The sequence below is a fragment of the Mauremys mutica genome, chromosome 1, assembly GCF_020497125.1.
Source record: "Mauremys mutica isolate MM-2020 ecotype Southern chromosome 1, ASM2049712v1, whole genome shotgun sequence".
NCBI lineage: Eukaryota > Metazoa > Chordata > Testudines > Geoemydidae > Mauremys > Mauremys mutica.
In genome coordinates, this window is record NC_059072.1 from 178685811 (window position 1) to 178712045 (window position 26235).

A 26235-nucleotide genomic window follows, 5' to 3' on the forward strand; every position below is an offset into this window, starting at 1 on the left:
GTAAGATTATGTAACTGGAATACAGGAATCAAAGTAGGAAAAAGTGGTGGAACTCTACTCATGCCTCCTATTGATTTCTTGTCCACTGGTGGCTGCTGCCCCTTTCCTCTTTTGCCTCCTGTTTGTACACGTTCTGTGGTCATATTCCCTATCTGTTGCTAATCTCGTAGCTTGGCATTAGGAAACTGAATCAGGTTTCCTCCATGTTCCTAATTAGCATTCTAAATACAATTATAAATTCTAGCATTCAGGCCTCAACATTTAACTAGTTGTCAGCAGTAATAGTCCTACTCTAATGGCCAGTAACTTAATTCTTCTGAAACGAAAAGACATGTTAGGAACAAAATATCGCCAGTAGTGCTCTGGAGGGTTAACTTTTTGGATACTAAAATCTTAACATTTCACTATTTTTAAAGTAAAGTTCTGAGGGTATAGAAAATGGAATTACAAAGCATAAGCCATGTAAATATTGGGCATTTTACTGCTGTAAAGGAAAAATAAGAGTAGGCCTAAACTCTGGTCAAGAAAACTGTGTACGTGGTCAAAGGGCAGGAGAAAGTGAGGAAAATTCCGAAGTAAAGCAATTGCAACAGCCAGTCTTAAAAAACATGTAGTTGCAACAGCAAATGTTAGGAAAGCCATTAACCACAAAAGAACAACCTGTTAATAAACAGGAAAGCTTGTTTTTCTGTATTCCTAATAAGGGAAAAATAGTAATGAGGAAGTGTACTTGACTAGATGTTGCCTTTGAACTATAAAAGCTTCCGTGTTCCTGTGTTAGGGAGAGCAGCCAGGCTGGCTGTCTCTCCCTGCATGCTTGTAATAAAGGAGCCTCAGGCTGTTCTGATCCAAACACAATGCATGGTAAATTTTTCCATGACAATTCTTGGTGCTGTGACTTGGATCCACAGCATACCACCAGACCGGAGGGCTGCGGACCATTCCCTTCCGGACCCAGGCCTATCTAAAAGGTAGGAGACCTCTTAAATCTCTGTTTTGGGTTCCGGTGGAGGACTGCTCGTAGGCTCTGGTTTTGAGTGAGTTGCACGCTGGATCTGGATCTTTTGCTGCCAGACATGCCTGATGCCCTTTTGTTTGCCCTGGGAAGAGCCACGTGTGTGGCTGGGTAGGACTCTGTTTGTGTGTGCCAGTGTGAGTGAGGGTCACAGGAAGACGCCCAGAGCTCTCTGTGAAGCCGATGTCTCTAATGCAAGTCCTGTGACCGCAACTAGTAGGGCGGAAAGAGGGCCCTGACCAAAGCAGCCTTGCTCTGCATGGCTTGACCGGTGAGGGGCCTGCCTGGGTCTAGGATTGTGTGACCCTATCCTTTTCCCATCCTGGGACGGTCCTTTCCCGTGACCTCTTTCCTCCCCTCCTCCTCACTGCCTGAAGGCAGGTCATGAGCCACTGACTGGACCGACCACCTCGCCTGAAGCACCAGAGTAAGCAGCACCATTCTCTCTGAGACTAACCGACGCTCTTTGCTGAAGGGGGCTGTAGGAGAGTCGTGGATGTCCTAAATAAGCCTTCCCTGTGTGCAAAACCCGAGCAAAAGTGACCCAGAATACTGGGAGCCAGAGGATACAAGGTGATCCCCACCTCGCAAGGGAAACGGGAACAAGGATCACCACCTCGCCAAAAGGCACACCTGCGTACTACATGTACACAAATTACAGTCCTTTCATTTGCAAGTTTCTGAAGAAATGGAATTGGTATACAAGAGATGATCCAAAATTACAGTTTCCCTTAGAAGGAAATTTTGACCTTGACAAGATTGTGCACCTCAGAGGCGCACTTCTAGCCAATAAAGTCGGGCAAGGTCAGTTTGATGCATATTTCAATTGGTATGGAGAAACAGAAAAATGAATCTCAAATGAGGAGATTCAAACATGAATCTCAAATGAGGAGTCTCAAGGACTCCCAAGAGGAACTCAAAACACAATTTGTGGTGGGGTGGTTACCCTGCCCTTTCGGGGCTTAAAACAGCCCAGGAGAGGGCTGTGGCTGGGGCAAGAAGCCAGGGCTGATTGGGGAAGGTAGGCCCAGCTGTGGCCAAGCCCCAATCAGGCCCAGCTGGCCCCTATAAGAGGCAGTGAGCCAGGAGCCCAGTCAGTCTCTCTCTGTCTGTAGAGGGAGAAGGGTCTGGCTGCTGCAGGATTAGCAGGAACCTAGATTTGGAGCGGGGCTGGAAGCTCCGGCCTGGAAAGCCCCAGGCTGCAGGCCTGCTGACAGGTCTGTTAGGTACTGCGTTGCAGGGGACAGTCCATGGGTAGGCAGAGGCAGCAGGTCCAAAACCCCCTTTGCCCATGATGATTGGCATACACTGCAGTCTGCCCCAGTGAGCGGGGGCTAGATGGGGACTGGCAGTAGCCTAAGACTGAGGTGAAGTGGGGATAGTGGGTGGGGGTTCCCCTGAGAGAGGGAGACCCTGAGACTGAGGGAGTTCTGCAAGGGGGAGGGGCAGAAACCCAGTGAAGGGGCACCGGGTCCTGGGAGGGACACGGGGGCCAGAGTGAGATAATGCAGATCACCAGCCTGCAGAGGGTGCTCCTGGCTGGAAAATGAGCTAATTCTCGAGGACGACCAGCAGGAGGTACCGCAGGGATGAGTCCCACACTCTTACACAATTAAAGGAGACAAAAGAGAAATTGGGTTTTTCCCAAGCCCCTGCTGGCCAGCAGATATCTCTCTACCCTTCGAGGCCTCTTCAGGGTACCCCCTTAGCCCACTCTCTCCTAGGAGCACGCTCAGTCCAAGTTGCAGAACTTGTTGCTCTTGCCTGCGCCTGTACCTTGGCCAAGGACAAATCTGTTACCATCTACACAGACTCCCGATATGCCTTCGGGGTGGTTCATGATTACGGACAACTATGGAAACACCGAGGATTTCTCATGTTGGGGGGCGGGGGTGAGGATTAGTAATGGGTCTTTTGTTAATGCTCTTCTCTCTGCATTTCAGCTTCCTTCTGCTATTGCCATTGTACATTGTATTGCTTACCAGAAACCTTATGATGATGTTACAAGAGGAAATGCTTTGGCGGATGTTACTGCCAGACAGGCAGAACTTTCCAGGTCTCCGGCTCCATTTAATCCTGTTTTCTTTATTTCACAGTCCCACTCTATGCCTAATACCCTCCAAGATTTAGCTCTCATGTAAGATTCAATCTCTGAGCATGAGAAAGACCGATGGAGGCGGGATGATTGTTCTTTACATCCTGATGCCTTGTGGCGCTCCCCAGACGGCTACTTGGTGGCACCCAAGGTCTTGCTCCCCTATCTTGCTCGCGTGTCCCATGGAATGGCACACGTGAGCAAAGGGGGGATGATAGCATCAGTGCTGCAACATTGATATGCCCCAAATTTTTCCATAATGGCGCAGCAGTACTGTAACTCTTGCCCTGTCTGCCTAGCCCACAACAGTGGCAGACCAGTATGAGCAAAACCAGCTGCGCACCCCACCCTGTGGGGACCCTTTGTGAATATCCAGATTGATTTTATCAATATGCCAAAATGTTGTTCTTATGAATATGTCCTTGTTTGTGTTTGTCTGTATACTGGATTGATAGGGCCAATTCCATCGCAGTGGCTAAAAGATTGTTAAAAAACTTTATCCCCCCGGTTTGGTCTACCTGTCTCTATCAACAGTGACCGAGGCACCCATTTCACAGGCTGGATTATGCAACAGGTTTGCAAGGCCCTTAACATCACCCAACCCCAGGCACTAGTGAAATGTGTCAGGTCTCTTTATACACAGGTGAAAGAAGCACTACCCAAGGATCCTGAGCAACCCTGCCATTCGCTGGAACCAGGAGACTGTGTCTACATAAAGGTCCATCAGCGAAAGACTGCCCTGGACCCATGCTGGAAAGGCCCGTACGAAGTCCTGTTAACAACCAACACCGCTGTGAAGTGCCAAGGAATGACTGCCTGGACCATGCTTCGCACTGCCAAAAGGCTCCTCCGCCACAAGATGGCTCTCCGATTAATAAGCGGGCTATCACTCCTGGTGCTGCTGTTCCTTCTGGACAGCAGAAGAAAAGGACAAGGAGAAGTGCTGGTAACCTTTCCCTTGTCCACTGACAAAACTACCATGCATCTGGATTTTGCTGAAGGACCCAAATCATTACAGGATGATGTGCTAGTAACCTCTCCCCTGTATAATGCTAAACCACAACTGTTCCAAAAGAGAAAAAGAAACACTCGCACTGCTGAAACCCCCAAGGTCCAGGAATTCCTGACGACAAAGGACATTAAAAATTGGCCCTGGTGGAGGAAACGGAGTATTGTACATTGGCAGGGAGGGACTTGTGGGAGCCATGCTTGGGGATGTGGTATTGATTGGGTCTTGGGGTTTATTCCACAGGCTGCGCCGTGTGTTTTTGGGCAAGTACCATCAGGATGTACTGCCCTCCCTAATTGGCTTCCGGAGGATGAATACCAAAAACGCCTTGCTGCCACAAACATTAACCCCACCATCCCCTCCACCTCTGCCACCACCCCCGAAATTTACCCGAATACAGATAATACTGTATATTCTACTGAAACCCAATGGCCCAGACCTTCACATCTTAGTACTTTACTAAAATTTTGTTCAGAAAAATTATTTTTCAAAGTTCAGAATAGTTCATATGAGCGAACAATTGAGTGGAAAATAAATGGGTTGGTGGAAATAGAAATATATGATATCACTACAAATGAGCCCCAGGAATCAGAAATTGAGATTCATGGGTTCTATGACGGGGTAGATATGATGGCCGTTCCTGGCATTTGCAGTATGATAGATGAAAGAGGCCCTTACTGTTATTTGGTCACCCAATTAGTGAATAATCAAACAAATACCCAAAGAGTTTGTTCGGCCACCGGAAAGTTTACCTGTACTGAAATAATTCCAGTAACTAATAATTTAACATGCACCATATTGCAGTATACCCCTTCCTATGCTATTAATGTTAATGCCTCTCGGAAGTACATAAAAGTGTTTAGCCAACAGATATGGTATGGTACTTCACCAAAGAGGGATGTGTTAGGATATCATTGGACTCTGATTAATACTACTCTAGGAACTATAAAATTCACACTGCCCTTATCCAGCTTCCAAGTCACCTCTACATACCCTAATTGCTCAAAAGGGGCTGCCATTAGGTTAGCACATCAAAGGGCCTGGGTTTCCTCTAGAAGAAAGAGGGACATGGCCGGACACTTATGGGATGGTGCCAACAGCGCAGCTGCAATTTGGAATATTTATAAAGGCCAACAACATGAAGAAAAATTAGGACAATTGGAAAAGGCCACAGGTCTTATTACTGGAGCACAGTTAACTCAGGTGCAGGCTGGAGCTGGTGAATTGCGCGTTATTTCTGCCCTTAGTTCAGTGACACAGAAACTGCTGACAACAATGGTGCTAAATATCACTGAGGCTGGGAAGGCCTTGCAGTGGGATCTGGCATGTTCAGAAATTCAGGATTTTCTGAACGACCAGCTGTTAGCCATTCGGAGTGATCTTGAGCATCAGACGTGGCCCACTACTCTTACAGATACTCCAGGAGTATCATCTGACCTATGGCCCTGGAGACATACTTGGAGATTTTCTGGGTGGAAGTGCAGACATTCACAATGCTCCTTCCAAGCATACGGACCGATTGGAGGTGTGTGGGCTCCCACATACCGAATCCTGCCGGGTCCATGGGGAGGATGCATGTGGGATTGGGTAATTCACCGAGACATTTGGGAAATTAAACTACCTGGCATGCCTAACCAATTTATAGTCAGTACACCTGGAATAACACCCGACATTTGGATAGGGATAGGGAGTCAATGGATACTCTGGCCGTTAGAACCCCCACAGCTCCAATGTGTATGCAAACTGAAGCCTGGGGAAGTTGTCACTGTTCATGACAATGTTTGTTGGGAAGGTAAGGGACAAGGAACTACCCTGACAGGACACCTGCTTTTCCAAGCAACTAATAGCTGTGTGTATGTTAAGGCCACCACTTTGCAAAACATACATTTTAATCTCACCACTGCTGCAGGCAATATTATTATTTATTGGCCTGCAGATAAAATTTTACAATCAGCCCTTAAGTTTCAGAGACCTTGTAATTGGACTACCTTAGTATATGATCGGTTCCAAAATTTGCTTTCACTCCCAGCAGAGGTCCAAAAAATTTCTGAATTACAAGGGAAAATTCATATGCTCCAAAATATATATCAGATTGAAAAGAATGCTTTTCATACAGCCTATAGAGTGTCTACTTTATGTACTAAGTATGATGTATTGTGTTTTGTGACTAAGGCTACACAACAACCCCATCATATTATTACAATGGGGAAGTTAATGCTTTTATTATTATTGTTTAGCCTGGGATTATGTTATTGTTGTTGTAAAGGACGTAATAATAATAGCACCTTCCATGTTCATACTAATCATGCATTGTCATTGCCGTCAACCAAACCCCAAAGGCTGAGCCATTTGATTTAGAATCAGAAATACAAAATTTAATGAAAATGGAAATTTAGGCCAAGGTGGGGCCAAAGAGGAACCAAAGGGGAGATTGTAAAGGAAAAATAAAAGTAGGCCTAAACTCTGGTCAAGAAAACTGTGTACATGGTCAAAGGGCAGAAGGAGAAAGTGAGGAAAATTCCGAAGTAAAGCAATTGCAACAGCCAGTCTTAAAAAACATGTAGTTGCAACAGCAAATGTTAGGAGAGCCATTAACCGCAAAAGAACAACCTGTTAATAAACAGGAAAGCTTGTTTTTCTGTATTCCTAATAAGGGAAAAATAGTAATGAGGAAGTGTGCTTGACTAGATGTTGCCTTTGAACTATAAAAGCTTCCGTGTTCCTGTGTTAGGGAGAGCAGCCAGGCTGGTTGTCTCTCCCTGCATGCTTGTAATAAAGGAGCCTCAGGCTGTTCTGATCCAAACACAACGCGTGGTAAATTTTTCCACAACACTGCTTTTCCTAACTGTTGCACAACTTTTTTTTAAAGGTAGCCATCTTGCAGCAAAAAAACTTCAGGACCAGACTTCAAAGAGAAACTGCTGAGCTTCAGTTCATCTGCAAATTTGACACCATCAGCTCAGGATTAAACAAAGACTGTGAATGGCTAGCCAACTACAAAAGCAGTTTCTCCTCCCTTGGTGTTCACACCTCAACTGCTAGAAGAGGGCCTCATCCTCCCTGATTGAACTAACCTCGTTATCTCCAGCCTGATTCTTCCTTGCATATATATACCTGCCTCTGGAAATTTCCACTATATGCATCTGACGAAGTGGGTATTCATCCACGAAAGCTCATGCTCCAATATGTCTGTTAGTCTATAAGGTGCCACAGGACTCTTTGCTGCTTTTACAGATCCAAACTAACACAGCTACCCCTCTGATACTTAACTTTTATATAGTGTGTGGAACACAATTCATGGAGAATCATGAACCTTTCTATTCATCAATAGCACTGGCCATCTCCCCTCCACATCCCTGTGGTAACTACAGCAATGACTCATAGACTTTAAGGTCAGAAGGGACCATTATGATCATCTAGTCTGACCTCCTGCACAATGCAGGCCATACAATCTCACCCATCCACTTCTATAACAAACCCCTAACCTATGTCTGAGTTAGGCCTTGTCTACACTACAAGACTATTTCGAATCAACTTAGTTCGAATTTGTGGATTCGACCTTATGAAGTCGAATTTGTGTATCCATACTAAATACACTAATTCGAATTTCTGAGTCCACATTCACGGGGCCAGCGTCGACTTTGGAAGCGGTGCACTGTGGGAAGCTATCCCACAGTTCCCGCAGTCCCCGCTGCCCATTGGAATGCTGGGTAGAGCCCCCAATGCCTGCTGGGGGGAGAAATGTGTCGAGGGTGGTTTTGGGTAAGTGTCGTCATTGAACCGTCAATCACAACCTCCCTCCCTCCCTCCGTGAAAGCGCCTGCGGGCAATGTGTTCGTGCACTTTTCTGGTCAGTGACAGCGCAGACGCCACAGCACTGCAAGCACGGAGCCCGCTGCGATCATCGCCGTTTTCTCCTCCTCGCACTTTATCGTCCACCTCTTCCACAGTCACCTGCTGAGAAATTGGGCTACTTTTCAATGGTGCTGCAAGCACTGGGGGACCATAGGGGACGTTTTACAAACATCAACGTCGGGTGGCCGTGCCAGGTTCATGATGCGTGTGTTTTCAGGAACTGTGGGCTGCTCAGACGCCTGCAGGAAGGTAGTTTCTTCCCGGACCACGAAATAACTGTTGTGGATGTGCAGATGCCTATAGTCATCCTCGGGGACCCAGCCTGCCCGCTAATGCACTTGCTCATGAAGCCCTATACAGGCGCCTGGGACAGCGACAAGGAACTCTTCAAATACCAGCGAGCAGCGAGCAGCGTGACCTGTGACTGTTCAGTTTCTTTACAGAGAAGCTGAACCTGCCCCTGTTTCTTTACCCAGTTACTGTTGACTCTCCTCTTCGGTTACATACCCCGTTCACCCCGTTACCCCCACTTCCAGCACACGTGTCAAAATAAAATACATGTCCCATTATTACTTAACAAAGGTTTCTTTATTCATGACTTTTCGTGAAAGGGTTGAAACTGGGACGCAGGCTGTGCTGGGTAGGGTGTGCGGTGATGTAAAGACCGCCTCTAAACTCAAGGAATGACAGGCTCCTGCTCCTAGAGCGGTCCGCAGTGCCGGAAGGCTTCTTTCAATGGAGCCTGCCATCCCTCTTTATGGAATTCTGTGTGCGGGCGGATATGTGACCTTGTGGTGGAGGAGGACGGATACAGATTCCTCAGCTGCATGACTCAGCGGTCCAGGACAAGGACCGCTGTATAAGATCTGTAACCGCCCTCCCCCGCTGCAAAGTCACATCTCCCCCGCCCACACAGATTCTGGAAACCACCTCCAAAAACCGACCAGGTTGCCTACTGACTGCACCGTGTGTGTGACCCGCTGCTGATCCTGCCCCCGTGTCTGTACCCTGGGAAAGGTGACTGTCCTATGCAATTAACCACCCCCTTTCCCACGCCCCCCATTCGAACACAGTCTTCTTTGAAAAAACATAACGGAAACAGTAATTAACAGCAAAGCATTTTTATTAATTAAGTAGACAGTTAGGGGATGGGACTGGGATTGGGACTACTGTGAGTCTTGAAGTGAAGGACTTCGGCAAATATAGGGTATGAGAGCTTTTGGGTACTTGAGCACTGTGCTGTGGTGCAGTGACAGTATTCACGTCCCCGGCCGCCCCTCCTCCTGATTATTTTCGATGAGGGGGGTATGGGACTTTGTGGCGGGGGAGTGCGGTTGCAGATACACTGCAGGGTGTCTCTGTCCTGCGGTCCTGCAGAACATCCACAAGGCGCCTGAGCGTGTCCGTGTGCTCCCTCACTAGTCCAAGCATTGTTTCAGTCGCCTGCTTGTCTTCCTCACGCCACCTCTCCTCCCGTTCGCTGTGTGAGTGCTGGCACAGAGAGACGGTCTCCCTCGACTGGCTCTGCTGGTCCGCCTCTGCTAGGTAGCAGCCCATACGTTCCTCGAACATCTTGTCCCTTGTCTTTTTCTTTCGCCGCCTAATCTTCGCCAGCCTCTGCGAGGGGGATGCTGTGGCAGGTCTGGAGACAGTGGAAGCTGTGAGATGGGAAACAGGGAGTGAATTCCTTGCAAAGATACATTTTTGCGAACAATTAACTGAGTCTAGGCTGTCTCTGTGAATTCTGGGTTGAGACCCCTGTGCCTGCTGGGGCAGAAATCATTTTCGCGGTGGATTCTGGGTAAATGTCGCCAGTCATTCCTTCCTCCGGGAAAGCAACGGCAGACAATCATTTCAAGCCTGTTTTCCCAGAATTGCCCTGGCATACGCCATAGCGTGGCAACCATGGACACTGTTTTGCCTTTTGTGTATGTCACCGTATGTGTACTAGATGCCGCTGACAGAGGCGGGCCAGCAGCGCTACACAGCAGCATGCTTTTGCTTTTGCATGACAGCAGAGATGGTTACCAGCCATATTGTACCATCAACCATACCATAAATTGGTAATAAGATGGTAATAAGATGGGCATGGTTACCTGTCCTTTTGCACTGCCCCATTTGGGGCTGTCATAAGTGCCCCTGGCTGAGCAGCCAGGGGCGCAGAAGCAAAAATTGGGAATGACTCCCTGAGTCAATCCCTCCTTTTTGGTACCTAAAAATAGAATCAGTCCTGCCTAGATTATGGGCAAGTGTACTAGAGAACCACTGTATCATAGAACCAGAGAGCACAGCTGCTCTGTGTCCGATCCTGCATAAATTATGAGCTGTATGCTATTCACAGGGGGTGCGCCTGCAACAACCCCACCTGTTCATTCCGTTCTTACCCCAGCCTTCCTGGGCTACCGTAGAATTGTCCCCCCACTTGTGTGATGAAGTAATAAAGAATGCAGGAATAAGACACAGTGACTTGTTTGTGAGAAATGAGTGGAAGGAAGCCTCCAGCTGCAATGATAGTCCAGGCAGGACATTAAGGAGTGTGGATGAAGGAGCCCATCATCCCTGTGCTAGTCCAGGGGCAATCAAATCTTTTATTTACAATGAAGGGTGGGGGCTGATGGAGCTCAGCCCCCTGTTGCAATGATGAGGACGGTTACCAGCCATATTGCACCATCTGCCATCAAAAATTAGGGACAGGCGCCCTTGATCGACCTTACTGATGCTAGTCGGCATGGTTACCAGCCCTTTTGCACTGCCCCATGTGCCAATAGGCTGATGATGAGGACGGATTTCCATCGTTTTGTACCATCAGCCATCCATAGCGTGGGGGGAGCAAGGATGTTGGTGTTGAGTGCTGCACCATCGCGTCTATCTGCAGCATTCAGTAAAGATAGGGTGACATGTAAAAGAGTCAACAGAGGATTGTTTTCACTTCTGGTGGTGGGTGGGGTGTGTGTGCGCAAATTGCCGAACTATGCCCTGACCCACCGCAGACACTGTGTTTGACCCTAGAAGCATTTGGAGCTCATCCAAGAATGCAAATACTTTTCGGAGACAGCAGGAACTGTGGGATACCTTGCGTCCTCATTCCCCCCTCCCTCCATGAGCGTCCATTATATTCTTTGGCTTTCCGTTACGCTCGTCACGCAGCTGCGTGCTGAGTCTGTGCTATGCCGTCTGTCCGTAGATTTTTTAAAAATACTTTGGACCAGGCGTAAAATTACAGTAATTACCCTAATTAGATGCAGGAGTCTCCGAGCGAGATCACCCTGAGGAGGGTCACTGAAGGAGATAGAGAGCGCATGCTGCGTGAAAGCTAGCACGAACCAGGGCCCGATACAGCCGTGCTCGGGGAGGCAGTGCTCCCTGAGTACCTCATGAAAGCCTTGCGCGGAAAACTGTGCTACCACGGAGCACCCAATAAGGCAGCTCTCCTCAGGAACCTCCTGCTGATGCTTTTCGATTAACGCAAGGAGAGCTTCGTGGAGATCTCCAAGGATGATTTCTGTTCTATCCCCATATCTAGAGAGACCTCCTTTTCACACAGTTAAGATTCCTGTTATATTAAGAATAAAAGTTAACATGGTTAAAACACTTACCGACTGCTCCTTCCCCTGATTCAGGGTCCGGGTTAATGGCCGGGGAGGGTTGTTGGGTGATCTCCGTGACGGTGATGAATAGATCCTGGCTGTCGGGGAAACCAGCGTTGTAAGCGCTCTCGCCTGCCTCGTCCTCCACAAACCCTTCCTCATCTTCACCGTCCGCGAACATCACCGAGGAACTGGCCGTCGACACTGTCCCATCGTCAGAGTCCACGGTCACTGGTGGGGCAGTGGTGGCAGGCTCCGTAGCGTCCGTTTGCCGCTTTGATTTTTTTGGTAGCCTTGTCTGGGGTCCTTGATTTTCACGCGGCGCTGCGTTGCATCCCGCCTGTATCCTCTGTCTCTCATGGCTTTGGAGACCTTCTCGTAGGTCTTCGCATTCCCTGTTTTGGAGCGCAGCTCCGAAAGCACAGACTCCTCGCCCCACACACCGATCAGATCGAAGAGTTCCCAGTCAGTCTATGCTGGGTCCCTCTTTCTATTCACAGATAACATGAACTCCTCTGCTGGAGAGCTCTGCATCGTTGCAGGTGCTGCGGAGCTCGCCCCGATGTCCAGCCAGGACATCAGATTCAAAGTGCCCAGACAGGAAAATGAATTCAAATTTTCCCGGGTCATTTCCTGTATGGCTGGTCAGAGAATCCAAGCTCCGACTGCTGTCCAGAGCGTCAACAGAGTGGTGCACTGTGGGATAGCTCCCGGAGCTACTAAGTTCGATTTGCATCCACACCTAGCCTAATTCGAGCTAGCCATGTCGAATTTAGCGTTACTCCACCTGTCGGGGTGGAGTACCAAATTCGAACTAACGAGCCCTCTAGTTCGAATTAAATGGCTTCCTGGTGTGGACGGTTGAGCGGTTAGTTAGAATTAACGCTGCTAAATTCGAATTAAAGTCCTAGTGTAGACCAGGCCTTATTGAAGTCCTCAAATTGTGGTTTGAAGACCTCAAGCTGAAAAGAATACTCCAGCAAGTGACCCGTGCCCCATGCTGCAGAGGAAGGCGAAAAACCTCCAGTGCCTCTGCCAATCTGCCCTGGAGGAAAATTCCTTCCCAAACCCAAATATGACGATCAGTTAAACCCTGAGTATGTGGGCAAGACTCACCAGCCAGCACCCAGGAAAGAATTCTCTGTAGTAACTCAGATCCCATCCCATTTAACATCCCATCCCAGACCACTGGGCATACTTACCTGCTGATAATTTGGCAATTGATCTTTGATTAATTGCCAAAATTAGGCTATCCCATCATACCATCCCCTCCATAAACTTATCAAGCTTAGTCTTAAAGCCAGATATGTCTTTTGCCCCCACTACTCCCCTTGGAAGGCTGTTCCAGAACTTCACTCCTCTAATGGTTAGAAACCTTCGTCTAATTTCAAGTCTAAACTTCCTAGTGCCCAGTTCATATCCATTTGTTCTTGTGTCCACATTGGTACTAATCTTAAATAATTTCTCTCCCTCCCTAATATTAATCCCTCTGATATATTTATAAAGAGCCATCATACCCCCCTCAACCTTCTTTTGGTTAGGCTAAACAAGCCAAGCTCTTTGGTCTCCTTTCATAAGACAAAAAGAACAGGAGTAATTGTGGCACCTTAGAGACTAACAAATTTATTTCAGCATGAGCTTTCGTGAGCTACAGCTCACTTCTTTGGAAGCATAGAATGGAACACACAGACGGGAGATATTTATTCATTGAACATGAAAAGGTGGAAGTATGCATACCAACAGGAAGAGTCTAAGTTTTAATCTTCCCCTGTTTGCTGTATAGGATGTTGATCAGGTGGTTTCGCAGTTTCTTTGAGAGTGTGTGGCACAATCTGTCAGCATAGTCTGTGTGATATGTAGATTGTAATGGATTTTTTACCTTTAGTCCTTTTGGTATGATGTCCATCTTGTTAGTCTCTAAGGTGCCACAAGTACTCCTGTTCTTTTTGCGGATACAGACTAACACGGCTGCTACTCTGAAACCTTTCATAAAACAGGTTTTCCATTCCTCAGATCATCCTAGTAGCCCGTCTCTGAACCTGTTCCAGTTTGAATTCGTCCTTCTTAAACATGGGAGACCAGAACTGCACACGGTATTCCAGATGAGGTCTCACCAGTACCTTGTACTAACACCTCCTTATCTTTGCTGGAAATACCTCGCGTGATGCATCCTAAAACTGCATTAGCTTTTTTAACGGCCATATCACATTGGCGGCTCATAGTCATCCTGTGATCAACCAATACTCCGAGGTCCTTCTCCTCCTCTCTTACTTCCAACTGATGTGTCCCCAATTTATAACTAAAATTCTTGTTATTAATCCCTAAATGCATGACCTTGCACTTTTCACTATTAAATTTCATCCTATTACTATTACTCCAGTTTACAAGGTCAGCCAGATCTTCCTGTATGATATCCTGGTCCTTCTCTGTGTTAGCAATACCTCCCAGCTTTGTGTCATCCGCAAACTTTATTAGCACATTCCCACTTTTTGTGCCAAGGTCAGTAATAAGAAGATTAAATAAGATTGGCCCCAAAAGTGATCCCTGAGGAACTCCACTAGTAACCTCCTTCCAGCCTGACAGTTCACCTTTCAGTACAACCCGTTGTAGTCTCCCCTTTAACCAGTTCGAATTTTCTGGTTCACCTTTGAATTTTCATATTGATCCCCATCTTTTCCAATTTAACTAATAATTCCCCATGTGGAACCGTGGAACAGTAATGCCTTACTGAAATTGAGGTAAATTAGATCCACTGTGTTTCCTTTGTCTAGAAAATCTGTTACCTTCTCAAAGAAGGAGATCAGGTTGGTTTGGCACGATCTACCTTTTGTAAAACCATGTTGTGGAGAAGGTAAAATTAGGAAAGTGTTTAACGTCTTTTCAATTTATTTAATGCAGTTTAGCAGCTACAAATAAAGACAAACTGTGTCATATGAACCAGCCAGCTCCCAGCAGAGCACCATTTGGGATCCTCTGCTTTACATCTATACGATGACCAAACCCTGGCATAAATTATATTTAAGTGTGTTGCCGGGTTAATACACTCTCTTAAATCTAGGAAGATTTTTTCAAAGACTTTTTGATTTAAGAGCAAAGTTTGCCTCACAAACTGCTCAGCAAGTCCTGGCGTAAAACTCTTCCACTAAGAGGGCGGTTGGCTTGCAATGGAGCTGCTAGGGACAGGGCCGGCTCCAGACCCCAGCGCGCCAAGCAGGCGCGTGGGGCGGCATTGTCCTGGCAGGGCGGCATTTGGCTCCGGCAGCCCTTCTGCAGGCGTGACTGCGGAGGGTCCCCTCTTCCCGCGGCTCCGCTTGAGCTCCCGCAGGCATGACTGCGGCGGATGCGCTGGTCCCGCGGCTCGGACGGAGCTCCCGCAGGCATGGACCATGGGACCGTCCGCAGGCACTTCTGCCCCGGCCGCGGGCCCGGGGAAGGGCGGCGCGAGCGGCGCGGCGCCCTGCTTGGGGCGGCGGAATTTCTAGCGCCGCCCCTGGCTAGGGAAAACGAGACAAACAACAGGCACTGGGCAAAACAGTTGCTAGGATGCCTCAGCTCCAAGGCCCCGCCCCTCCACGCACTTCCCGCCACGCCCCTGCACGAGCAGCTCCAGTGCCCCGCCCCTGTGCACTGGCCACGCCCCAAGCAGCACTCTCAGGCACCGCCCTTTTTGCCTGGCCCCGCCCCGTTAATCGAAATCCCGGGCCCCGCCCCCCGCGGCCTGGCCCCGCCCCTTGCCGCGGAGCCCAGCCGTCCCGCTGGCCCCGTCCACTCGCGCAGGCGCCCGGGGGCGAGGGGGCGGAGCCTGGCCGGGAGCGCGGCGCGCGCAGGCTGGGAGCCGGAGCGGCCGGTGGCGGGTCCGGGCAGCGCCCCTCCCCCCGCTGCCGCCATGAGCTTCCTCATCGACTCCGGCATCATGGTCACGTCCCAGGTACCGCCCGGGCTCGGCCCCCGCGGGCGGGCGGGCGCTGACCCGGACCCGGCTGCTCCGGGGCTGTTCGGCGGGGACGCCGAGCCCCCCCCGCCCCGCCCCGGCCCCCCATCGCTGGGCCCCGCGCCGGCGGCGCGACAGCCCTGACCCCCCCCCCGCTCCGTGTGACGCGCTCCTACGCCCCCCCCCGGCCCGCGTGAGGCACGTGGAGCGGGAGCGGCCCCCCAGTGTCTCTCCACGTGTCCCCCAAACCCTGCCCCGTCCCCGGCGGGCACTCGCTGCGCTGCGGCGCGCGAGCCGGCAGGCTCCTCCCCGGCGCCTCGAGTTGACCGTCGCTGGCGCACTGCGACCCCCGGGGCTGTGGGGCGCAGGGGCTCCCCATTGGTCCAGCGGCCCAGCGCGAGAGCAGTGTCGCTGCTTGCCTAGACTACGGCTCCCTCCTCTCTTGCTCCTGCTTGTGGGTCCCAACCCTTGTTCAGTGTCATGACTCTGTGCTTCAGCCGGAAAAAAACAATACCCCCCCGCGGTATCCACGAGAGAAGGTGGTTGTAACCTACCCTGGACCTATTGTTGTCCCCTGTTGAGAACCTGCTGCTGTGATGTAAAGTCCACATCGGAATAAGGCTATAAAAATCTCAAAACCAATCAGGATCTTTTAATTACTAAAACAATATTCAGCTCAGTAAAATAACCCCAGGATTGTGATTCCAAGCAAGATGGGGTGACAGGCTATTGAGAATTGAATTCCTATAACCCAGCATAATTTGCACAAATCCAAATTTGCCATGTGTGGGAAGCCCATGGCGAAAGTTCAGCCTGCTGTCCTTTGAACTGTCTTACTTGGGTCTATCATTATCCAGAGTGCTGGTTACTCATGGCCTCTCCCTCCTGCTTACCGCTTTGAGGAATCTTCTACAATTTTGCTTTCCAAACTTGAAAGATTTTAATCTGTTTCTAGAAAGTATTTTTCGACAACTGTTGAAGCTCCCTTGATCCACCTGCAACCCAGGATCATCTCCATCTCTTTCATTTCCTCCAGTTTCCATCAGTCATCTTTCATTTAGTCTCTACTGTAGACATACCTATCTCACTTGGAGCCTTATTAACCTCCGGCCGTACTGTCCTTGTTATTCCAGTTAAAATGGATCATTGCCCCGTTAGAGCCAAAACAATGTTATCTGGGGCGGGGGACGGAGGACAACCCACTTACTTGAACCTACCTCACTTGCTAGTTACTTGACCTATGTTTTTTCTCCTTTTTTCCCCTTATCCAGGTTTTTAAAAAATAGTGTCCTTTCCTCTGATTACCTCTCTTGGTACAACTTCCCTGACTGCTTTCAGTCTGGTTTTTGATCATTTAATAGTGCTGAGGCTGTCTTCTGCATAGTAATGACTTGTGCATTGTCTCTTTGTTGACACATCATTTTCTTTTTATCCTGTTTGATTTCAGTGTGGCTTTTGGACCTGTTGATCACTGTTCTCCTTAAGCAAGTCTCCCATTCACTCATTTTCTGATTTGATTTCTTACCTCCTTAAATTGCTTCTCTTTCATTTCTGGTGGAGGCTTTGCATCATCTTCAGAAACATCAAGGTGCGTACTTAAGACTACATAGGCTAATTTCTCTTCTGACCCCTTTCTTACTGGCACAATCACTTGTGGTGTCTTAATTAGACACTAAACTCTTAAGATTTTGGGCTTGGCTACACTTGAAAGTTGCAGCGCTGGGAGTTACAGCACTGGTCGTGCAGCTGTGCAGGGCCAGCGCTGGTGTGTGGCCACACTCACAGCTACCAGCGCTGGTGTGTGGCCACATTTGCAGCATTTACAGCGCTGTTGGGAGTGCTGCATTATGGGCAGCTATCCCAGCATTCAAGTGGCAACAACGTGCTTTTCAAAAGAGGAGGGTGGAGGGTGGTGTACTGTGACAGGGAGCGGGGAAGATAGAGAGAGTGGATTTTTGAAGCCAACACTGTGTGTTAGCTTCCTGGATTTAAAAATCACAAAATGTTCGCGAACCCTTAGTCTTAATTGCAAACAGCCTGCCTCCAACACGGACTCCCCGCTGTTTCACTCACTCCCTGTGGTGTACTGTGACAGGGAGCAGGGAAGATAGAGAGAGTGGATTTTTGGAGCCAACACTGTGTGTTAGCTTCCCTGGATTGAAAAATCACAAAATGTTCGCGAACCCTTAGTCTTAATTGCAAACAGCCTGCATCCAATGCTGTTTCTCTGTCAAGCAAACTGCTTGCCTCTCATTTGATCGTTCACAGCCAGGTACAGATAGCTCCTGTTTGCTGTGATCAGTGTTTGTTTTTTAGATAAGCAGTTCAACGGAGCTCCGATCGGAGTTCACAACAAAACAAAGAGAGGCTGCATAACAAAACAAAGAGAGTAATTTAGTTAAAAGCATTCTGGGATATCTCTTATTCCCTGGAGGCCAATAACAACGCTGGTGTGTGTCCACACTTGATGAGCAGCGCTGGATCACCAGCGCTGCAATCGCTACACCCCAACCTGGCCAGGTGTACAGCCAGCGCTGCAGCCAGGGAGTTGCAGCGCTGGATGTGCCTTGCAGGTGTGGACGGTTACTAATTGCAGCGCTGGAAAGCCTCTACCAGCGCTGCAACTTGCAAGTGTAGCCAAGCCCTCAGTCTTCCTGAGTGTTTGTATGGTGCCAGGAACAAAGGAGCCCTAATCTCGATATTTTTAGGTAAAAATTGATCTGTGTTTTTGATTTCCTTCTAGTCTGTATTTCTCTGCTCCTTTTGTAGGCGCTACTTGCCAGCTTCAGCCTTGGAATCACTTTATGTAGGTGACACCTACAATACTTCCTTAACTCATTCCCCAAACCTTCTGCCTGATAGTAATAAGTCTTACCTTTTTCTTACCCTTTTTCTATCAGTCACTTCAAAAACTAAAGTCCTCCTTGTCCCGATTTCTCTGACTTCTCTCAATCACCCTCCTTAATTCATACTTTTGGTTTCATAATTTTGCTGCCAAGGCAAAAATGTTTGGTCTTTCTTGGCTCATACTTTCCAGATCTTCTTTGTCTGTAAATTTCATTCTTCTATTTCAGGAGCATAGCCAGAATTTGTCCTCACGTCTTTGTTCCTCCTTAATCCCTGCTCTCTGCATGTCAGGGGTCCATAATGCTATCAAATTTTTAATGTGCTATAGGGATTGGGGTATTCAATAGGCGGACCGCGGATCAAATCTGGACTTCCAGACACTTTTCAATGGACCCCGAAATCTTTTTATTTATTTACTTATCATCATTATTGCTGTTATTTTTTAAATTATTTTCTCTTGTGTCTGTCTGGACCTTGACTATACCTTGACCCAGAAATTGGGACCTTGACAAAAAACAGACTATCCCTGCTCTAAGAAGTGACACTGTGTCACTGCCATCTGTTCTGCCTTTCTGATCCTATCTGTGACATCAAAAATATCCCTTTAAAATAAATTTTAAAAAAGAATCATGTTCTTTCTGTTCATCTTCTCTTAACTTTTATCCACGTGTTATTTAGACCGATGCCTTTGTGCCATCTGGGAGACAGGTGTGGTCCTGTGGCTAGAGCAGGGCATTGGCAGTCAGGGCTCCAGAGTTCTATTCTTAGTTCTGCAATTGACTTGTTCACTTTTGACCAAGTCACCTAACCTCTGTGTGGCTAAGTTTATCCATCCCCAAAATGGATATGGTATTTATTCTACCTCCCAAAAGGGTGTTGTGAGGCTTAGCTAATGTAAGTTAGTAAAGTGTTTTACTTTGAGAATTTCTGATGACAAGCACTATACAGGTATAAGTGAAAAGCATTATTGGGCTTGATCTGTCTTCTCCCTGTAACTTTTTACAGATGAGGCTCTTGCTTTCATGTATTCTGCCTTATTTGTAACCCCCTTCCCCTCTCTCTAAACTGCTTCCCATCTTAAACTTCTTTTCTTTCACTTAAACCAGTCTTTCTAAAGCAGGGGTTCTCAAACTGGGGGTCGGGACCCATCAGGGGGTCACGAGGTTATTACATAGGGGGTTGCGAAATGTCAGCCTCCAGCCCAAACCCCACTTCTCCTCCAGCATTTATAATGGTGTTAAATATTTAAAATGTGTTTTTAATTTAAAAGGGGGGGTCATGCTCAGAGGCTTGCTATGTGAAAGGGGTCACCAATACAGAAGTTTGAGAACCACTGTTCTAAGACATTGTGAGAGAGTGTGTTAAAGCTGCTATGTAAAAATAAAATGCATTGTAAGTCTTCATTAGTCTAGTGAAAGATGATTTCTGTAATATCTGCTCATACCTAGAAGCCTAGATGCTTCTTTTGCCTCTATTTCCCACTTCCTCTGCCCCCTTTCATTGAAAAGTTGTGCATTACTGGGTCTGCAGTAAGGCAGTGGTACTCTGTGTCTCAGTTACATTTCATCTCACTTAAATCTCTCCCTCTCTCCACACTAACAGCCATTTTGGACCTCTCTGGTTATTGGATACTTGGGAACTATGTGATGAGCAGGCGCTGTAGTGCTTTGCCTTATGTGATGTTGCCCAGAAGCTTGCTTCTTCACATTTTGCAAGTTTCTTCCTAACCAATACCTTTCGGTTGGCCTCTATTTTACAGGTGCTCTTCTTTGGATTTGGGTGGCTGTTCTTCATGCGCAAGCTATTCAAGGACTATGAGGTGAGGAGGGGCTGTTTCATTCAAACTGTGACTCTACATCTTACAATGAAGCTGTCACATTGAAATCTAGTCCATTTAATAAAATCAGTAAAAAAACAATTTGGGGTACTTCCCCTTCCTTTGAGTTCCTCCTTTCAGCTGTATTTTTGTGGTTTTACGTTTTCCTGTTCTTAAAAAAGAATGTTTTTCCTCCCCTGTTGCTATTTGAAAAACCCACCTAGACAACAGGGGAAATGGACAATACTTGGGAAACAGTGAAAGTTATCATACACAGTGCTGTTAAATATAAACAAATTGAAAATGTAGAAAAAATATATTTATATATATTCCTCATCACTTTTGCTTATACTCACGTGGGTGTTCCTCATAAGTCGTCGGTACAAAATTTTCTCACACAGACGTTATTTTTAAGTTGATAGTGTCCCTTGAATTTAAATTTTGGAAAACTTGTAAAAAATACAGTGTGACTGGATTGTTAGGAAGAAGCCAATGGGGAATAAAATTGTAACAGTGTAGCAAAATAGGAGGGATATGAGAGAGAGTATTGTGTAGGCTAGGAATGGCCAAAGTGCAGGCCGGATGTTGTCCCACAGAGTATTGCAATACAATCCATGGCTTTCCATGTCTATAATTCAGAGTTTGGGCCAGCTGAGAGTACAGGACCCAGCAAGTGATGCACCATTTTGATTCACGTGGCCTGATGCACTGTATGCTGGAGCATGTAGTCTTTTCTACGTATAGCACCTCTGTCTTAAGTACAAAGGCAGCTACAATCAGCTCAATGTTGTACAAACTGGATGTAGCCCTCTGGCTCCTTGTAAACTGCCAGCTTATCCCCTTGTTTTGGCAAGGTACGGGCACCTCAAGTGTAGACCCTGTTGTGTGCTGAGGCACCTCATGGTTTATTTCCCCTGACTGACATGTAACTGGCCAGTACTGTGTGAGGATGGAAGTGACTCCTGTCTCGTGTTTGCTCCATCACAGGTGCGACAGTATGTGGTGCAGGTGGTCTTCTCTGTGACCTTCGCCTTCTCCTGCACCATGTTTGAACTCATCATCTTTGAGATCCTGGGGGTGCTAAATAGCAGGTAGGTATGGGGGCTACCACACTTTCCTAGATAAAGGCCTGGCCTTCGTTTTATTCTCTAGCTATTCTAGAACTATTTCGGAGTTAATTGTCCCCATGTCAAGGAAAAGCTGTGTAGGCAACATAATGAATAGCTCAGTGAAGACATCTGAGCAGCAGGGTCATTCATATGATTGAGTATGAGGCTGGAAGCCAGGAGCTGCTGAGTTCCCATACAGTCTCTGCTACCAACTTGCTCAGGGTCCTTAGGGCAAGGTGCATATCTTCCTGCCTCAGTTTCTCCAGCTATAAAATAAGGATTCTGTTTATACTATTTCCCTCAGGGGTGTTGTGAGGATTAATTCATAATTAATGTTTGTGAAGTGCTCTGTAATTATAAAGAGTTACAGAGAGTATTTGCTCAGTGCTTGATTGTGATGAAAACAGCAAATAAGATACTATGTTAATTGAAGAGTAAGAATGATACAACAGTAACTATAAATCGATGATACATTTGCACCTTATAATCAGTATTGCTCTACTAATCTAAAATGACTGAAGGCATGGACTGAGGGCTTCCATAAAAAAGAGAGTTCAAAGTATTAGGCTTACTTCAGAAGGGAATAGAAAAAGAGGATACTGAACAGAGGAATATAGAAGTTGCCAGCTGGGTGCTCCGACTTACCTTTTCCCATGATACAAGAATAAGAGTGCACTCAAGGAAATTAAAACACAACACATTTAAAATGGATAAAAGGAAATCATCTTCTCCCAATGTATTATTAATCTGTGGAATTTGCCACTGCAGTGTATCAGTGATGAAAATATCTTTGCATGAGTACCACTATAAATAAGCATATATTAAATTACACTAACTAGGAAAAATTGACAGGGACTCTCAGATTCTCCTGCTTTGGGGGCATAAATTGAACCTTATCTGGAATTAGGAAGAAATTTTGCCTTATTGCTCAATTAGGTGCATTATTGAGTTGCATTGGCCACTGTGGACACAGGATACTTGATTAGATGGCCCATTGCTGTGTTCTGGTATGCCAATTGCTTTTTTATGCACATTTGTGAGCTCTAGAGTAAGATCCAGTATGGGTTGTCCCAGTGTGCTGCTTTTAGGCGGGTGTTATCTAGTGCAATTTAGTCTGCAGGGGAGCAGTGAGATGTGTTCAGCTTTAAGAGGAAATCTTTGCATTATGATCAGGCCCTGATCAATCTTCTGATTCCTTTTCAGTTCCCGATATTTTCACTGGAAACTGAATCTGTGTGTGATTTTGCTCGTCCTAGTCTTCATGGTGCCTTTTTATATTGGCTACTTCATTGTGAGCAATATTCGACTATGTGAGTATGCAGATTTACAGCAGTGAGATTGGTAGGTTTGAGAATTATGCCTCACAATGGAGGACAGGCATTCACAAATAGGGCTAGGGTCCTCCAACACTAGGGCCCCTCACCCTCTCCCCTGTACAGCAGAAGGGCAAAATGCAGTCCACAGACTCTTCCAAGTGCAGGAACTGTTCCCTTACAGCAAAGGTTCTCAGCCTGTGGGCTCCTTGCAGCCCAATCAGCACACAGCTGTGACCAATTGACATCCTTAGAGCCATATGAGTAGTTTATATATTGTGTGGCTGTGGCCTACTTAGATATAGAGAGCTGCATATGCAGCCCACAGTGGTAAATAGGTTTAGAACCGCTGCCGGCCCTAGCCCTGCTAATGAGGGAAAGAAGTATCAACAGAAAGTGGAGTCAGGGCTCTGCTCTAGCCCTGCCCAAGTTAGAACAGCTGATCATGCATATTGCATCTCCTTAAGAGATGTGGCAGCATGTGTCCTCCCAGTGTGTGCGAGCTCCAGGATCGTTTATACCTCCTTGAGGAGCAGGCTGTCCCAGAGCTCCCAAAAAGAGGCTTCATTGCATTACTCCTTGCTCTTGACTGTGCCTGTCAGGTGATTGAGCCATTTAGAGTTGGCCAGTTTCATAAGAGTTACAGTACTAGATACTGCTAGCACAGTGCCAGATCGCTCCTGTTTTAATCATCTCTACGCAACACAATCTTGAGACCAATGTAGTGATTCTGCAGCCTTTCATGAAACCTAGAACAGGAACTTTCTAATAATGCCTGTTTTCTCTCCCCTTTTCTCAGTGCATAGACAAAGGCTGCTCTTTGCCTGTGTTATTTGGTTGACATTCATGTATTTCTTCTGGAAACTGGGAGATCCATTTCCTATCCTCAGCCCAAAACATGGTGAGTTTTCATATGTATGTTTCTTTCTCCTCCTCCTCCTCCTTTGCAGAGATAGTGCTTCAGCATTTCACTGTCTGGCTCTTAGCAACTCTGTGAACTGAAGTACATTCCATATCTGCTTGCTTACTCCGGAGAATAAGCTCTGAAAGTCAGGAAACCCCCATGAACCTTTAATGTCATCACAACACAGGTCCAAACAACTGGACTACTTGATTCATTTGTATTGTTTTCCCTCCAGAAAACAGTAAAAATATAGCAAGTCAGGAAGTCCTGGGTGAATCTGGAATCCAGAGGAACTTAACATTGCTTGCATTTTGCAGGGGGCAGAGTCCCCAAAATGTAAGACCTAAACGTTGACCGCCATGTTTACTCTTTCTTTTCTTGCGGGTGCTAAAGCAAGTCCAGGGAAGAAGAGAACTTAGAAAAATCAACACCCATTATTGAATAGTCAGTACTGAATTCTTGAGTCCTGATTTTTGTTACCATGTTGTTCTCCAGCTCCTTTTGAAATGAGTGAGGATTCTGTGAACAGAGGTGGCTGCAGAATCAGGCCGTAAATGCTTAATGAATGAGTTCTCCCTCATTTGATGAGCCCCAGCATTGAAAGAACCCTAGGAGAAATTGACAGGCTGCGCTGACCCTATAATAGCTGAAAGATTTCACCTGTGATTCTAAAACATTTTTTCTGTCTGAGAAAGAATGCCTGATTACTTCACATCCCACTGAAATCCACCCTTCTCTGGGATTGAATACAGTATCTATTCAGTAGTGTAGAACAACATTGCACAGCGGTTTAAGGAACTGGAGAAAAGTAGTGTGTATCCCAGGGATCAGCAACCTTTGGCATGCAGCCTGTCAGGGTAAGCCCCTTGGCAGGCCAGGCTGTTCTGTTTTCCTGCCGTTTCTGCAGGTTCGGCCGATCGCAGCTCCCACTGGCTGCGGTTTGCCACTCCAGGCCAATGGGGACTGCAGGAAGTGGCAGCCAGAGTATCCCTTGGCTGCCGCCGCTTCCTGAAGCCCCCATTGGCCTTGGACGGTGAACCGCTGCCAGTGGGAGCTGCAATCGGCAGAACCTGTGGACGCGGCAGGTAAACAAAACAGCCCAGCCCGCCAGAGGCTTTCCCTGGCGGCCCGCGTGCCAAAGGTTGCTGATCCCTGGTGTATCCATTTAAAGCTGCAGGAGGAGCTTGGCTTGGCAGAATGTAACCACCCAACTGGAATTTGGCCAGGGCACTGGAGCTAACCCTCTTAATCTATGTGTAAAAGTGCCATGGAATCTTTGACCACTGGAAATTTCAAGAATCTCATTTTTTTACATCTACTCTTAAAGACAGCACCTACAGCCACATGGTGCCCCTTAGCACCATATGCAGGCATTGGCACAGAGAGACTATAAGAGAAGAGCATCCTCTGTTGCATCACCAGTGTGATTAGTATACACTTTAATTAGTTTTCCACTCAAACTTTTGTTGCCCCCCATTCTGACTTTATAAAATGAACACTTTCTGTATGTCACCTCTCTGATCACTAAAGGAAGAGTGCTAGGAAAAGCTTGGGATATCTTGCTTTAAGCAGTTGAACACGTCATTTCTGAAGGCATCTGTATTTTACCTGCTCCTGTATAACAGCATGTGGGGCAAAAGGCCAATGTATTGTTGCTCTCTAACTGGTGTAAATCTGCATGTGGCTGCACATGACTCTGTGGTCAAGCCCCTTTTGTTCAGGCCCTTTGCTATTGTTTTTATCATTTATTTCCCTTCCCTGAAGCATGAAATGTGGCCTGGCTCTCAGCCACCTCAGCTTCACAATCATATAAGCTCCAAATGTGCAGTGTATGGCTGCTGCTTTGTATCTCATTCCCCAAAGGTAAATGGTGTTTACTAGTTCATGGTACCAGATTTCTATGAAAACGTGTGTGGTGGTGGCTGGCAATAGAAAGTTGGGCAGGACAAATGAAACATAGTATTTTAACCACCTTGGTTGCAATGCAGAACCTTAATCTGTGTTTTATTGCAATGCTAATATAAAATGCCAGCGTGACAGTGTCACAGTTCATGGCAACTGCACCCGTATTCCCCCTCCATGGTCCCTTGAGGGCACCCATTACGGGCTCCTCAGCAGTCACCTCTTTTGGTGACTCATGTCTTTTCTCTCTCCTGACCAGGGTTTTCCAGGCTGCACTGTTCCTTGCCTACACTGAGTTCCCCTGCAAGTCAGACTGCCTAACCAGGCCTGAGTCTGCTCTTTGCTCTCTCTTCAAATGCTATGAACAGTGTAATTGCCAGCAGTTGTAAGTTACCATGCGGCACTTTCTAAGACTCGTGTGTATTTTTAAGGTGAACGCATAACAGAGAAAATATATAAAAACAATGAAAGCTCCCATATACATATTAAAAGCTTACCAGCGCTCACCCATGAGTCTTATGGGGCCTCAGTAGGCCAAAGATCTTCCTACCCTTGCCAGGAAGACTAGTGTCCCCCTTAGACAGCAGGCTCTGTCTGTTTGCTGGATCAGAAGGAAGGCCCTGAGTCAATTTAAACTCAGGCTATTTATCCCAAAGTCCTTTTTTTTTCAATCTGTTGGCCTCTGGAGAATCCAGTCTGAAACAGTATATGTGAGCCTCTCTAGGCGGTTGTACCTCTCTGGAGGTTTTAAAACCGGAGTGAATTTGCCTAATCACCACCCAGTGTACCAGGAGCTGAGGTAGCCCTGCCTCATGGAGTAGAACACGATCATACTTAAACCATTCATGTAAA

The 26235-nt window shown here is 47.1% G+C and overlaps 2 protein-coding genes across 3 annotated transcripts in view; both read left to right on the top strand.

Moving 5' to 3' along the window:
* Positions 1-848: 848 nt before the first annotated feature.
* On the top strand, positions 849-6648 carry LOC123353441. Its single transcript, XM_044994568.1, has 3 exons — positions 849-971; positions 3754-5644; positions 6614-6648. The coding sequence occupies exons 2-3, from the start codon at positions 3919-3921 to the stop codon at positions 6646-6648; spliced, it is 1761 nt and encodes a 586-aa protein (XP_044850503.1). The 5' UTR covers positions 849-971; positions 3754-3918.
* Positions 6649-15348: 8700 nt separating this feature from the next.
* Positions 15349-26235, top strand: part of GPR89B (G protein-coupled receptor 89B) — a 29858-nt gene continuing 18971 nt past the window's right edge. Inside the window, exons 1-5 of one of the 2 annotated variants that reach the window (XM_045002049.1) lie at positions 15349-15489; positions 20099-20158; positions 21143-21246; positions 22468-22574; positions 23377-23478. In XM_045002049.1, coding sequence (XP_044857984.1) covers positions 15448-15489; positions 20099-20158; positions 21143-21246; positions 22468-22574; positions 23377-23478 — 415 coding nt within the window. In that variant the 5' untranslated portion in view covers positions 15349-15447. Of the gene's footprint in view, positions 15490-18129; positions 18201-20098; positions 20159-21142; positions 21247-22467; positions 22575-23376; positions 23479-26235 lie in introns of those variants that run through there. The other variant, XM_045002050.1, reaches the window with a different exon arrangement.

What these genes read in the sequence shown, in the direction of transcription:
- LOC123353441 (XM_044994568.1), top strand. Translation starts at nt 3,919, where the DNA reads ATGACTGCCTGGACCATGCTTCGCACTGCCAAAAGGCTCCTCCGCCAC. An exon ending in AGCATACGGACCGATTGGAG is followed by an intron (nt 5,645 to 6,613) that starts GTGTGTGGGCTC and finishes ACATGGTCAAAG; the next exon opens with GGCAGAAGGAGAAAGTGAGG.